The following is a 16,854-nucleotide window of genomic DNA, read 5'->3' as shown; positions in this document are numbered from 1 at the left end:
TTAGCCTTTTACAATTAAAAGGCTAAAATGATTAACAATAAAGACAAAAATGAGAATTGAAAAAACTTAGAAATCTTCAAAGCCATTTTAGTCATGAAGAAAAATAAAGGAGCAGAAGAATTTGGATCACTGTTTCAAATCTGCGATAGATGAAGCTGATGTTACTTGTACCCACATGTCTCTTCATAGCAGCTGGCTACCATACAAAGACTTTTCTTTCTCGTTTTGTCATCCATCTTCATGCATACTTTGTTTGATCTGTTGTGGAATCAAACAACCATCTACGCTACTTGTCAAATAGTAAAGTAATTAGGAGGCTAATTGCACGAAGAGTATGCATAATTTGGTAGACAATCTGCCCATGTGATGGAGGTGCAAGGGGGAAGATTTTAACTCTCTTTTAATTTGAGGTAAACAATAAAGGGTGTCAGTATTTACAAGTGGGTGGTGTCAGTTCAATGACTGTTAAGTTCATATATTCTAGTTTAAATATTAATTATACAAATTAAGTTATATAAATGTTTTAATATTACAAAATATAAGGATATACTCCCTAGAACTAGATAACAAAAGGTGAACAAAAGTTAGGAACTACTCATGTCGTGCATGAGATAGTTCTGAAACAAAATTCATCTTATTAAAACATAAATATCATAATAAGTATAGTAACACAAATATCTAATAATTTAATAAGGTAAACATGTATTTATATTCTATTCACTTTTCCCTTTTTGTTTCCACTAGAACTTTTTCTCATTCAACTACTAAAACTATTTCATCTTCCATTCAAGATTCTATGAAATCAACCACAACTATTTTTGATTAACACATTGTCGATACTAATATCACCAGTATCATCATTACCCTGTGGACGTCGATGCATGGCGATCTCCTTACCCGGGATCCTAAAATACACTAAATGTATACTAATCCATGCTCTATAGGCATCGATGAATGGTGATCCCCTTACCTGAAATCCTACCATGCACTAAATGTATGTTAGTCCATGCAACATATCATACTTCTCATATTCTCTATGTCAGCTACTTCCATCACTTGACAATTCACACCAAAGATCATTCACCTTGAGCACATACGATACTATCTGAAATAATAATATCATTATGCAAACTTTTATTCTTTCATTTAATATCACATTTAACCTCAATAACATATTAAATCACAAAATTTAATTAAAAAGAACATGTGCGGATCACCCATATGCAGTAGAAGCTTTACTCATGCTCCCTTGCTGCTACTATTGCACCACGCTTGTGATCCCTACTGAATTCACAAGCATATCTCATAAATTATCCTCATTCAATGATACGTTTCATAACAACCATATTAACAACCAATATAGGTTTTTCTTTTAATTATTATATATATATATATATATATATATATATATATATATGTTTTTCTCATTTCGCCCATTAATATCATCGTTCTTTGTCCGATCGTAGTTATCATTACAAATTTCTATTTCAAACATGGCTCATTTATTTTGAAAGCTAAGATGTAATATCACATGTTTCCCCAACGGGAAAGAACCTAATTTTCACCCTTAACGTGTCTAGATAGTCGCTTTAGCGACTTTTCAAATACGCCAGCAGAGGTTGCATTCCAGCCTCTCCTCAGAGTTTTGACTGTATATGGAGTTCTAAAACTCTGTTTCAAGCAAAGTTAGTCTCGTGGGAAAGTTAGGATACAGGGCTACAAGTCCCATGAAGGGAGGAGAACACAGATCTTCCCCTAACACTCTTGAAATTACTCGTAAATGAATCAGACCTACTGCCCTATAGGGTCTGTCATGACCCTGTCTTGGTTGGTGGCCCATAACTGGAGTTATATAAACCTAAATTACATAAGACCAATTTATTTAGTTAATCAACATCTAAAACTATAATTCCCTCATTCTTCTACTTGAATTCTCTTTGAAAATCATTAGACGAATCTATCCAGATTTGTCAACCTTTCCATTTACACACAACATCCACAATTCACCTTTTCCTCTTTTATCTCAATCACTAGCCATATCATATACCATATAAGAGTGTCAAAAATATCTTTTAAGAATACATTTAGTCTATTTATTTCAATCTTCCTTCTTAACATCAAAATAGAACATTTTTATCGATTTTACTAACTTTTTAAACAATATTTTTCTACACACGATCCTTGCTACTTCGACATGTATTTTTTCTCATTTCAACACAATTAAACACACATAACTAAGCTAAACATGTCAAATTAAACATCCTTCCCCTTTGATGCATAATTGGATCAAAGCATTACCTTAAGGAACCAAGAGTTTCTTCATTCCTTTCATGCTAATTTCATTCGATTCACACACATTCACATAAAAAAAAAAAACCTATTATAATAAATTTAATAAGGAAAACCACAATTTTCCCCTTTTCCTCTTTGTTCTGTATATGGTTGGCCACCTCTAATTTAATTACCCACATATTTTCTATAACACCCCCACTTAGTAGTGAGCCAAACATTCCATTATATCACTATCAAGTACCAAAAGACCAATTGTAACACCTTACTTATCACTAGGCCAAACATTTCATTATACCATCACACACACCATTCAATCCTTCCATATATCACATTCACAAATAATTTGCACAATGACTTTTCTTAAATATTAGTCTATCATATAAATGGATTGATAAAAGGAAATAACATAAAAGTGTGCAAATAACAAATTGTATAATAACTTAAAACATCGATTTACAACCAAATCCAATAAAACATAAATCAACGATTCCAACAATTATTACAAAGTCTTGGAAAAACATTAGAAATCTTAAGTTTATAATTACTGGATTTAAAAAGGAGTCCTCTAACTAGAAGAACATGTGAAATACATTACATATATAAATAATTAGTTATAGAATATAAAGAACAATTACTCGTCTAAAAATAAATATAAATCTCTAGTTAAAGTCTATCATTCATAAGTAAAATACCAAGTTACAAAATTCCAATATTTTATGTAAGATCCAATAACATTTCTCCAACACCTACCATCTCACCAAGGAGAAGGTTTAGAAACTTTTTTTGCCCCACACTTGTGACCGACTAAGGATTATAACTGCTCCTACTCTTGTGGCTAGCTATATACTAAGTTTTCCCCCACACTTGTGGCCGGTTATGAATTTAATTTGCCCCCACCTCTTGTGGCCGGCTATGACAAGAATTGCCACCACTTATGTGGCCAGCTATTGTGTACTTGCCCCCATTCATGTGACCAACTTTTATATCAATTCAAGTTGTCCTTAGAAATTAAGATAACAAGCACAATAACCATATACAATTATTTTTTTTCCAGCAACACTCGTGACACAAACTGTCATGTTTAATTCTGTTTCCACTCATAAATTTCTCATCTTTTACAATTGTAAATCAATATACATCATAAACAAATAAAATTTTAGAATATATTAAACTCTTCAAAATATAAAAAAGGTGAGGTGGTAATCACCTACTTGTTCCTCTCAATGGTCCCATTCTGCTAGCTTAGGGTCCCGTAGTCTATTCCTCTCTTGCTCTACACAAGACCATCATTTAATATTGTTCATTCCTTTTTCAATGTTTTCTCATCAACTAACAAGCATCATTATATGATTTCATGTAAAATTTCCATATATAAATTAGATCATTATTTCATGTTCACATAGCCACTCGTTAACCCGAACCATGCAGACTTTTCTAAGCTAATTTCTTAACCCAAACTTAGCTCACCTCAATTACTTTATATGAGACTCTAATTTTGCATTGTTTTTTTTATTCTTAGGGCTGTCTAAATCAACCCCTTAACATCCATCTATTTTTTTTATTTCATGTAGGGTTATCACTGCAGCCTTCCTTTAGTTTCTTGGAGACACTTTTGATCCATGACAAATCTACACTTAAGGTTGTCACTCTACCCCCCCCCCTTTTAGAGAGGTATTTAGCACCCCCCCTAAACATAGACTTTCAAGGCTGTCACAGCAACCCCAAAGTCTTCCAAAATTAAGTCTCTTTAATGCTCCATGTCGTTTTAATTTTAGGGTTGGTTCTGTTCACACAACCAATTTTGGCAGCCGTTTAAAACAACTATAAATAAAAAAGTAGTGAAAAATTAAGATAGCATGTATAATAAAAAAACCCATATTTGAGAGATTATATTTGTAATTTAGAGAGAATAAATATTGTTTTATTAACTAATTTTAAAAAATAATTTTGTAGATCTATTGCAAATTATTTGTTAAATATGAAAGTAGTGAGAATTTTTACATGGTTATGGTGTTTCTTTGTTTTACTGGGTGTATGTGCTTTTTTTTTTTTTTGGTAGAAATATGGGTAATGTGTCTTAGGAAGGATGGCAAAGTTTTTGCATAATCTATGGTAAAAACTATATATGACAATAGGGAATGTGTCTTAGCCGACTTCCTAGCAAAGCTTCCCAACTTCTCCATACAAAGTTTGCGTAATATGTCTTAGGAAGGTTGGCCCGGCAACGGAAATGCAAAAGAGGGCAGATTGTGGGAATGTGGGTTTGATTAATTTTGGGTTAATAAAAATATTAATATTTTAACTTTTTTTTTAGATTTAATTTTGGCTGAATCAATTTCAAGTTTTTGAAATTAAAATTGAACTCGATAATAATTTTTTTTTTATTTTATAATCAGTTAATTTGAATTTTTTTTATTTAATTAATTTTTGAAGGTTTTTTTTTTTTTTTTTTGTAACTAGTATGTAGTTATGTTGATTTTTATTATTTGTAGTTATGTTGATTTTCATTATCTGAAAAAAATGGAGACAAGAATGATGCATTTTAATATTTTGTTTCTTCATGGTGCCATTATCTTAAGAAGTTAAAAGAAAACATGACTTGCAGGTTTTACTCCATCCAAATGTTACAACTTGCATTACTTATTTTTTTTTTACTTATCGTGAAAGTTTAGCATGGCTGTTGAATTGGGATCAGTATAGTATTTTCTATCTTTATTTGTAAATTTAGTAATTGAAATAAAGTGTAATTGTTGTGTTGATTTTTATGTAAATTTTAGCTCTTGTGCTCTTATATAATAGAATCTTTGGCCTCTCTCTGCTTCTTGACTTTACCAATCCTTCTTCCATTCTAAATAAGGACAAATCTAGAATTTAAGTATGGATCAAGAATTCATGAATTAGTCTTTAAAGATATTAGCTACTATGGGATTTCTTCATGTGTTGAAAGAGTCTGCTATCTTCAATTCAATCTGAATATTTTAACTAGAAGTAAATGATTTTCATCCAAATGTCTTGTTTTCTGCCAGGATGCTCAATATAATATGAGACTCTTCAAAAGACTATTATTGTATGTGTTACAAATGTGAGTCCAAAATCATCAGCCTCGCCATCTGTAGCCACGAATGCTAACTTTCATCCTATTAGTTGCTGGAGGATTTCCTTCTGCGAAGGGTTAGCTGTCATTAATATCAAGTTATTTAGCCTGAGGTTGAGCGGAAAGGTGAGTTAAAAGCTATTCCAAATCTCTTTCCAACTTGTTAAATTATTATTTGTTTGATTTTATTTTTGGGTGGGCAAGGATATGGCAGTGTTGGGATTCTCTTTCCAGCCTATTAAATGATTTTATTTTCCAGCTTGTTAAATGACTTTTATTTTATAAAGTCCTGATAAATCATAAATAAGATGGTTGGAAACATTATTCAATGTTATTCTTGCTCATTACATGTTAATTTACCTTTTTAATTTCTTAACACTATTATTCTTACTTATTTTTATTTTTCTAATTTTAGATTGTTGAACCCATCATCATCACATTACTTTTTTGCATTTGGGGTTGTCAAGTTTTTGGGCTGTGCATATTGGTCTTTCAGGTTTTTCAATGTAGCTTAAAACTTTTTATTAATTTGGGAAGATAACTTGATTTGTAGAAAAATTACATTGTAATTAAATCTTAGCCTCTGTTTGCTAATAATGGTATAATTTGTCTCCAAAGTGTTTTTAGTTTGTTAGTATTTCTATGTTTAATGTGACGATCTTAAGTGATAAATTATTGATGAAATAAATATTTAATAGTTGGTTAAAAATAATAATTGTGGCATATGTTTGCATGCAAACTTTATTTCTACAATATTACTTGACAATGCAAAGGATTATATTTTTTTTTTCTAATAAAATAGTCTAGATTACTAAAGTTGAAGAAAAACAATGATGGTGAGAAATAATAAACAGAGCAATTGCTTGGTGTATCCTATTTAGCTAGCTAATTTACCTACATCATTTCACTAATCCAATGGACAATCAAAACAACGTATTATATTTTCCTTTGATAACTTATAAGCTAGTTATTAATGAAGTTATTTTGATAATTTATTATATAAATTTTAAATATAGATTAAGAAATAAATTAAATAATATTCTATTTTTTTGTTTTAATTATGTTAATTAGATTAATATGGATGATCGATCATAGATGTATCGCCGTCGTAGAGATGTTTATATTTGTCCAGAATTTATTGTGGGTGTACGAAGATTTATCAATTTTGCATTTTCAATTGATGAAAATGTATCTGAAAGTAAAATTAGATGTCTTTGTGTTAGGTGCAAAAATCAAAAGTTTTTAATGGAAGAAGATGTTTATAAGCACCTATTATCAAGAAGATTTTTACTTGATTATGAAAATTGGACTGTACATGGAGAGCCTTATGTTTCAGAACCGATAATTGCTGGACCTTCATCAGTTGGGTGTAGTCATGTTGTGAATGATGTTTTTAAAGAAAATTCATATAGAAATATGGTTCTGCATGCAATGGGGGTTGGTGATGCATACTCTAATGATATGGTTTCTAGTCCTATGGTAGTAGAGGAACTTTCGAATTCATAGACAGATAAATTTTATAAATTACTTAAAGCTACAGAGGAGTCTTTATGGGATAGGTGTACCAAGCAATTTAAATTATCTGTTTGTGTACAATTGCTTAATATGAAGTCAACTCTAAATTTGACTCAAACTGCCTTCAACAAATTTACTGAATTTACAAAAAGTTGCATGCCTGATAATGAAAATTTGGTTTTAAATTTCTATGATGCCAAGAAATTTATGCGGCCACTTGGACTTAGTTATGATAAATATGATGTGTGTCCTGAATATTGTTTGTTGTACTATGGGTTAGATGCAATGAAAACAAATTGTGATTTTTGTGGAAGTTTATGATAAAAACATAGAAATTCCACTAGTAAAGGTTCTAATAAGTTAGAGAAACAACTTCAATATTTTCCCTTGACACCAAGACTTTAGAGGCTATTCATGTCTCCACATCATGCCAAAAGATATGACATGGCATCATTTTCATAGGTCAAATGATGGAGTTATGGTGCATCCATCTGACTGGGAGGCATGGAAGAAGTTTAATGAAGATCATCAAGACTTTGCATCCGATACACGAAATATTTGATTTGGATTATGCACTGATAGTTTTAGTCCATTTGACACATCTTCAAATGTCTACTCTTGTTAGCCAGTAATTGTGACTGTTTTAATTTGCTTCCTTGGAAGTGTATGACTCGACCATTCATGTTTTTGTCAATTATTATTCCTAGGTTGAAGAATCCGAGGAAAAATCTTGATGTTTTTCTACGATCGTTAATTGATGTGTTGAAAAAGTTATGGCTTTATGGTGTTAATACCTATGATATATATAAGAAGGAAAATTTTCAATTGAGGGTAGCTTTGATGTGGACCATTAGTGATTTTTCAGGTTATGGTATGTTATCGGGTTAGAGTACTCAAAGGAAGTTGTCTTGTCCTTATTGTATGGAGCATAGCAAAGCTTTTGGATTAAAGCATGAGGGAAAATAACCCTTTTTTTTACTGTTATCGACGATTCCTACCTATGGATCGCCTATATAGATATCAATCAAATAAGTTTTTGAAAGGAGTAACAGAATGGCTCCCTCCTTTACCTCATCGATCTGGTTCAAAAATGTTATTTGAAGTGTCTAATTTTACGGTGGGACATATTAGAAGTTCATCTCATAATGACAAAATTCCAGGCTTTGGTGTTAAATATAATTGGGTGAAGAAAAGCATTTTCTAGGAGCTTCCGTATTGGCATACAAATCTGATTCATCATAATCTTGATGTCATGCACATTGAAAAAAATTTCTTTGGCAATATTTTTTATATAGTAATGGATTATCTTGATAGAAGCAAGGAAAATTTAAAGGCTAGGTTGGATATTCAGTTGTATTGTAAGAAGCCAAACTTACATTTGCAACATGATGTAAGTGGTCGGGTTTACAAACCTAAAGGCACTTATTATCTCTTCAAGAAACAACAACAAGAAGTGTTGTCATGGATGAAAGAATTTTCCTTTCCTAATGGTTATGCTTCAAACATCTCACGGTGTGTAAAAGAGGCATAATGTAAGGTTTCAGACATGAAAAGTCATGATTGTCATGTTTTTATGCAAAAACTTCTTCCAATTGCTTTTTGACATTACCTGCCTAAGCCATTGTAGGAGTCATTAACTGAATTGTTAGTATTGTTTTGAGACATTAGTGCTACAAGTTTAAATGTCCAACACATGGAGTTGTTGCAGATGAATATCATTGAAATTATTTGCGAACTTGAAAGGATTTTTTCGCCATCCTTCTTTGACTCTATGGAACACTTGACAATACATTTACCTTATGAGGCAAAAGTCGGAGAACCCTTTCAATATCGATGGATGTATCCATTTGAACGGTATGTTTTCATATCATATTATTGTTTACTCTTTTCTATTTTTTTCCTAAACTAATTGATATCAATGATATAAGTATATGTTTTATTTGAAGAAAACAATGACCAATAAAGCTAAAGTTGAGGGTTCCATATGTGAAGCATATTTGATTGATGAAATTATCAATTTTGTATCTTATTATTTTGGAGATGACGTACAAAAATATGGAATCGAGTTCCAAGAAATGATGATGGTGGCCTTAAAAGTCTTGAAGGACAACTTTCAATTTTTTCTTACCCAGGAAAAAAATTGTCTAAAAGATCGTATAGAAGACAATTACCACATGCTGAAATGAAAATTGCACATAACTATATTTGTTTCTACTATGAAGAATTGAAGCCCTATTTAGAGTAAGTAAGAAATATATTTTTTATACTTTATTCTTAATAATTTAATTTTAAAAATAAACTATTTATAATTTAGGCAATACCATCAAGAGCTAAAGTTACAACAACTACATGCAAATGATGCTGAAATAGAAAAATTATGCAAGGAGATCTTTCCAATTTGGTTAAAAAATAAAGTAAGTAGTTTTATATTATGGTTTTTTTAATGCAATTTTATTATTTTGAGAAATTATTTCTTTTGAAAAAAAACATTTATTATGGTGTTAAATGTTATGATAGGTTGAATATCAATCAAATGGAACTGGGAATCAAATCTTTGCACTTGCTATGGGCCCTTCAAATTTAGTTAAATGTTATAAAGGGTATTATGTGAATGGTTTCAAATTTCACACTCAAAGTTATGGTCGATTTAAAAAGACGATAAATAGTGGGGGTTTGTGTGAAAGAAAGTTGTTATGATGCCAATGAATGTTACTATTATGGAATGCTTAAAGAAGTTGTTCGGCTAAAATATTTGGGGAGTAAGTGCAAAGTACTCATGTTTAAATGTCATTGGTATGATACAAGAAGAGGAATTAGAATGCATCGTTCAAATGGTTTGGTGGAAATCAAGCATACTTCTTAACTATATGAAAATGAAGATTTTGTGCTAGCGCAACAATGTCAACAAGTCTACTATACATGTCCACCTAACAATAAATCTTTTGAATGGTGGGCAGTAGTTAAGACAACTGTTAGAATTCACTATAGCATTAACATGGGTGAATTTATTGAAGATGATAATAATATAAGATCATTTGATGTCACTTAGTCAGATGAGATTTCTCAACCATGCCGTGTCCTTCCTACTCAAACACTTGATGATCCAAATATATTTGTTGAAGCATCATATTATACAGAAATCAACCATTGTGAATTGCTTTAAGTTGAAATTTATAAGGTTATTGAGTTTTATAATTATTTTTTAAGCTTTATTAATTTAATAAATCTTTGTCATTTTTTTAAAAGCTTCAATAACTCATCGTGTGGGCGTGAGATCGAACTTATTTTAAGGTCAAATTTTAAAGCACCATGGCACAATTGAGAAAAAGTCGATTCCACTTATAAGGATAACTCTTTAAGGAGTTTAAGGTATGAGAATATACATTTTTAAATTGATGAACTTATAGTGATGAAATTGATTATCTTTCAAATTGTTTTAGTAATACTTTTATATTGACTTATTAATTGATATTATGAGACTTGAATATATTGATAAGTATAATTAAGTGTTCAAAGATTGTTTGATGAATGAGATGTAATCCAGGATGATTGAATCAAGAAGGAAGTTGTAATGACATACTATAGAAGTGTTGTCGATAACTTGGTACTAACAAAAATAGAGAAAACTCTGCCAAAATTTTCAAAAAAAAAAATTCATAATCTTAGATATAGTATTCAATACTTGACATTAGTAATGAAATGTTTGAGATTTCATGACATTATATTTGAGGGTGTTACATTTTTTTTTTCTATGCGCACCATATCTTAGATGCAAGGAGTATTAATATAGTAAAAATAGTTTTTTATGGAAGTGAAGACCAAATGAAGTACGAACCTCTTAGATACAATTAAAGGAATTTCTAGCAAAGGCATTAAGTTTGTTTGACCATTTCATTGATTGAAAATATAAATTAAAATATTTTTTTTTTTGCATCACTAATGACATTAATTAAGTTAGAGCATGTAAATTAATTATATTTTAGGAATATATTAAGAAATGGTAAGGTATATACCAAAAAAATATATTCATCTTTTTTACTAAAGATTGTGTGATTGTAATTATATAGGCTAGTTAACAACTATGTTGAGATTTGTTTTTGTTTTTTTTTTTTGGTATAGAAAAAATATATATTTTCTGAGGATGATGAACCAATTGTTCAAAAGATTTGGGAGGATAAAACAAGAATTGCTTTGAACCAGCAGTTGACACAAACTCATAAGAGAGCTATGTTAGAAAAACAAATACCACAAATATTATGGATTGTATTAATAAAGGTCCGGTTTGGATAAATAATGATGATTGGAATCAAATGATTAAAGAAATTTGATCCACCCTTGAATTTCAAAGGATATCAAAATTTGCAAGAAATAATCGGCTAACTGAAATAGATGGTAAATTAAGCACTCATTCTGGAGGTACGGTGTCATTTGCATCATATCAAGCTAGCATGGTGAGGATTGTTTATATTTGTTATGATGGACTTCAAATTTTTATATTTATATTGTCTAATATTTTTTTATTTGTTGATAGCAAGAAAAAGCAAGTGGAAAAGAACCTCTATGGGATGATGTGTTTTCGGTGTTGCATCAGAGTGCCAAGAAGCCTGAAACCTTCATAGATAACAAGTCTAAAAAAGTTGTTGTCGGTATTTTTTTATGTAATTTAATTATTATTTCAAATTAAAATGAATTTATTATTATATTTAATTTTATTGTAGGAGAATTACAAAAAATAGATGATTTAAAGATATGGAACTGATCGGGAAAATCATCATTCATTTGATGGAGCAGCTTGGTGTGTGGCTTTAGAAGGAGTTACAAAGGGTAGAATTTATGATGCACCTGGTATGCCGAAATCCATGATTTGTACGAGTGCTTCATCACAATCCTATACGATGGAGTCAGTACCTCCTAGCTCATCAATTCAGGTATTGAAAGAGCAAATAAAGGAAAGAGATTGTCATATTTTATCACTACAACAGGAGATGACTTCAATCAAAAACTTTCTTAGTAATATGAGATACCAAGCTTGGGCATCAAATATGAACCAAGGTATGTTGACCTATGGCTTCATCTATGATGTCACATGTGGCTCCACATATGTATCCCTTGTCTAATCCAGTATATTGACCGAGGCATTGACCATTGTATATCGGCCCCACCTCATGATGGTTAACAATATTTTGGTTTGTTTCCACCACCACCTTTATGATAAAACATATTTATTAAATTGTGATTTATCTATTTTGATGTAAGTTTGACGAGATTTAAAAATTTATTGTGAAATTTATTTTATTTGAATTATTATTTTTTATAAAATAATTTCTAGTATTAATTTATGTTCTTTGTATATTTATCTATAATTTTTGAAATAGCCATATATAATTTAAAAAAATAAAAAAAATAATTTAAAAAATTCATGTTAAATCAGCAACGAATTAACAACAAAATTTCTATTGTTAATCAGCAATGGAATATCCGTTGCTGATCATCAACTATCATTAACAATGAAATATCCATTGTTGATTTATATATTAAGCAACTAAATTTCAGCAACGGATAATTTGTTGCTAAACAAATTAGCAACTGATAATACATTATTAAAAAATTAATATTTATTATTTGCATCTAAAATTATTTGTTGTTAATTTTATTATTGAATTTTATTAACAATAGATTTTAATATCATTTGAAATGGACTAGTTAATTGCTAATAGGCTTGTTTTTTTTTTAGTAGCGGTCGGATTAACACACATGCTCCGGCTCCAGCTCCAGCTCCGGCTATCGTCATCATGGCGGCGCAAATAAGTAACACAGTTATTCATTCAGCACAAACATATCCTGATCACTCATTCATGCAAAACCTCAAAATTCCATCAACCTTGCAACAACTTATGAGTACATCATCCACTCAAATCTTATTCCCTGTATAAAATCATCCTTACACCTGATAAGGGTGTTTTTCTTCTTCTTCTCCATATATTCCAACCGAAAAGAAGAAGAAAAGTTACAAAACATTGCGTTCCCTATAAAATAAGGCAGGCGGACTGTGGACTTAGCCTTAGAGTTGCATATCAAGCACGCACCGGAGGCAGCTGCCTTCGTGCAGCAGATCAAATGCCTCATTCATCTCCCCAAGAGTCAGTTTATGGGTGATGTACTCATCGATCTTAATTTCCTGTAAGACAAGTAGAGTGGAAAGAAAAGCTCAGCTCCCTGTTTAGCTCAAGTTTTAAATGCTCTGAGAAAGATACATCACAATATGCCCGAACCTTTTTCATGTACTTGTCTACAAGCAGAGGCACCTGCGAACGGCTCTTGAAACCACCAAAAGCTGTTCCTTTCCAAACACGGCCAGTCACCAACTGGAAAGGACGAGTGCTTATCTCCTGGCCAGATGCTGCAACACCCACAATTACGGAGGTTCCCCAGCCCTAATTAAGAATGTCAGGAGTATCATCACAAGTGATCTCTGGATAAATACATGGTTTCGACCACCAATTCATACATTACTTACCTTGTGACAGCACTCCAAAGCAGCCCTCATCACAGAAACATTTCCGATACACTCGAAGCTATAGTCAACACCACCATCAGTGAGATCAATGAGACGCTGTTGAATCGGTTCATCATGCTCCTTTGGATTCACAAATTCAGTAACTCCAAAATCCTTTGCTGTTGCATTGCAGTTTACAAAAGATAATTAAGTAAGACAGGGCATCTAAGCATGATAGATATTCATTTAAGCATCCTTCCTCCACGGTTCGCAAATAATGTGTTTAGATAGATAGAGCGCTGGAAAATGGACACTCCCACATTCCACATCAAAAGGTAGTTTTCATATGTAGATACAGGGGTGTTAAAAAAACAAACCAATGTTGAAGCAACTTTGGCTATTCAGATGGGAGATGCTCGAATTGTGTTGTTTCTGGTTTTTTAATCTTTAATGCCAAAAAACCAACCCAGACCGAACCAAACTGGTTCGGTTTGAACTGGTGTTCAGTTCGGTCTGGATCATATTAAACATTCCCTTCGCTTCCGGTTAAAAAGTTCCTGATCAATTAAAGACACAATATCCCCCAATTTGAGGACAGAACAGTGGTTGTCACACCGGAAAAAAAAAAAAAAAAAAAAGTAAATTTATTGCTGACCACTGAAGCATGCTAAATGGAAGGAAGAATGAAACTGTACCTCTATCAAACTTTTTTCTGTCAATATCTATGCCAATTATCCGTGAAGCTCCAGCTGCTTTTGCACCCTCCGCGACCTAACCATAAAATTAATACCGTTATTTTTCAGGGATGACACAGAAATATTAATGGTTCTATTTTTCCAAGGGTGAGGGGAGGGGGACCAAGCAAGACAACAACTTACTGCAAGTCCAATCGTCCCAAGTCCAAAAATAGCAACAATGGACCCTGCTTCTACTTTTGCAGTGTTCCAAACTGCTCCAAGACCTAGAGACAAGAGATGTGTGTAACTAATTACACTTGAATACATCAAGATGAATGCATGACATCATCCAAAAAACCCAAACATACACCAAAAACTACCAGCAGACTTCGACAGAAGAGGGATCGCAAACAGAAACTTCAAATGCAACAAAAGAATCTTCCTGGAGCTCAGTGTAGAGCTTAAAAAAGTTGGGAAAAAACAGGATATACTTACCAGTAGGAACACCGCAGCCAAGGAGGCAAACTTTCTCCAAAGGGGCTGCTGGGTCGATCTTAGCAACGCTAACATCATGCACAACTGTGTACTGGCTGAATGTTGAGGTTCCCATGAAATGGTAGATGGGTTTTCCTTTAATTGAGAATCGGGTTTTACGATCATTCATCATGACTCCAACACCAGTGGCTGCACGAACTTTTCCACAAAGGTTTGTCTTCCCTGATTTGCAAAACTTGCATTCTCGGCATTCCGCCTGGTAGCAAGGGATAACATGATCACCTGGTTGAACCTCTGTCACGCCTTCACCAACGCTTTCGACAATCCTGTGTCCAAAAAATTCATTAAACGACAACACACAAAGAGTTGAAACATGCGGGATCATCATGATGATTCGTGTCATGTATGATATCATCCATAGTATGGATTCCATACCCAGCAGCCTCGTGACCAAGAATACATGGGAAGAGACCTTCAGGATCCTACAACATCAAATAACAAACAAATTAAATAGAAATTATTATTAGATCAGGAAAAACCCCTAAACTTTGAAAAGAAAAGGAAAGGAAAATACCTTTCCACTCCAAGTGTAAGCATCAGTGTGGCAAAGAGCAGTGAAGAGAATCTTGACTCGAACCTCACCGGCCTGTGGTGGAGCCACCTGTACATCCTCTATTACCAACGGCGTGTTCGCCTCCCAAGCAACCGCAGCTTCGCAATTCCAAATCCAAAATCATAGATTACTAGGTAGTTGTTATTACAGCGAAATCACAAATGCATGCATATATGTATGTATGTATATATATATATATATAAAGAAAGAAAGAGAGTACCTTTGCAAGTGATGGGCTGTCCCTGAGTAGCCATGGATGGAGAGTGAAGTCAACAGAAGAAACCAACGAGAGAAAGAATTGAAGATTGCAAATGGTGGGAACTTCAAAGAGGACTGGGATTTATATAAGATAAGTAACTGTTTTTTTTTCTCTTTTGTCATTTGTATTTTTTATAATCTGGCCATCAGTTCTTTTACTTTAATTTAATTTAATAAGATTTGGCAACGACGTCAACCCGTAGTGTTTATTTTTTTTATTATTATTATTATTTGGCTATGGTCGCACTTTTTTAAATGATAAAATTTGTTTTGTTGGGGATTCATGGCAATCATTTTTAATAAATATGGTACCAAAGTGAAATTAAAAATGCAATACAACTCCTATCTAGTCTGTGTCTGCCGACAATGACAAGATGTGCGCACAGATTTTTCGTTTCAGAATATTCAACTCTCTCAAGTTTGAACTTTAGTGGTCAGAGGAGAAATGCAATTTCACAACTACTAGGCCCTCAATTTATGTCCAAAGCAGAACGAATGTGACAACTCCTCTGTGCTCTCTCCATCGAAAATGACTTGGGTTTGCGGTGGGCCTGCCTTGCATCTCAGTTGGGTTTTAGGTATGTGAGTGCTTTTCGACTACTGCCATCACTACACTACTAGGCCTGTGATTTTTTTTGGTACAAATAAAGTTAGGTATAAAGTTAGGCTGGTTTGGATTAATGCATGCTATTTGTCCTTTTGACCAGTTTTACACCATCAGATAAATTTCTCAAATTATATATTAAATCAAACTTAAAATTTACAAAAAAGTACTAAATATATAGAATTATAGCATGATAAAATCTCAGGCCAATCAAAGTTCGAGAATAAATTATTTAAAGTTATTGTTATTATTTTGACAAATTCATCGGCAAAATGTTTTTTCTTGGTTATTTTCAAACCATTCAATCCAGACCTGTAATTGATTAGTTTTGGATAGCAAAGAGATATTAAATTAAACTTATTTAGACCTTAAATTTGTGCATGGTCTTGAACTACAAAGGTTCCTAATATGGATCAGATTCATTGAAAAAATTAGAGTCTATACTTTGCAAGGATTCCAAGTCCCACTTGGAGTTGATGTGGCCCATTAGACATCGTTTAAGAGTTTATTTCATTATTTGACTTATGCTAGTTGATTCCTAGTTCTAGCTCATTAGCTTACAACCCAAAAGGAGTTCATTAGAGTTATTTAGAGAAGACTATATAATGTTTTTTGAGCTGCAAATTTTGGCTACTTGGTGATAATAAACGTGAGTTTCTTCCTATTGATTGTTTGTGATAAAACATCCTTTTTTTTATAGGGACAAAGCTCGTACATCCGACTTATAAAAAATAACTAATTTTGTGGCATCATTCTCACACTTCGGGTTTTTAAGCACATGGTTATTTATAGGTCTAAGTTTATTCCAAT

The 16,854-nt window shown here is 32.3% G+C and overlaps 1 protein-coding gene across 1 annotated transcript; it reads right to left on the bottom strand.

Moving 5' to 3' along the window:
• Positions 1–12,753: 12,753 nt before the first annotated feature.
• Positions 12,754–15,561, bottom strand: LOC118039651 (alcohol dehydrogenase class-3). The gene is made up of 9 exons (XM_035046412.2): positions 15,403–15,561; positions 15,144–15,280; positions 15,005–15,051; positions 14,570–14,895; positions 14,276–14,358; positions 14,093–14,168; positions 13,419–13,576; positions 13,174–13,335; positions 12,754–13,079 (listed from the first exon to the last, which is right to left on the bottom strand). The coding sequence occupies exons 1-9, from the start codon at positions 15,434–15,436 to the stop codon at positions 12,963–12,965; spliced, it is 1,140 nt and encodes a 379-aa protein (XP_034902303.1). The 5' UTR covers positions 15,437–15,561; the 3' UTR covers positions 12,754–12,962.
• Between the last annotated feature and the right edge of the window lie 1,293 nt (positions 15,562–16,854).

This window comes from Populus alba, chromosome 14 (genome assembly GCF_005239225.2).
Source record: "Populus alba chromosome 14, ASM523922v2, whole genome shotgun sequence".
Classification (NCBI taxonomy): Eukaryota; Viridiplantae; Streptophyta; class Magnoliopsida; order Malpighiales; family Salicaceae; genus Populus; species Populus alba.
The sequence above is the reverse complement of the archived record's forward strand: the minus strand, read 5'-3'. Positions and strand labels throughout refer to the sequence as shown.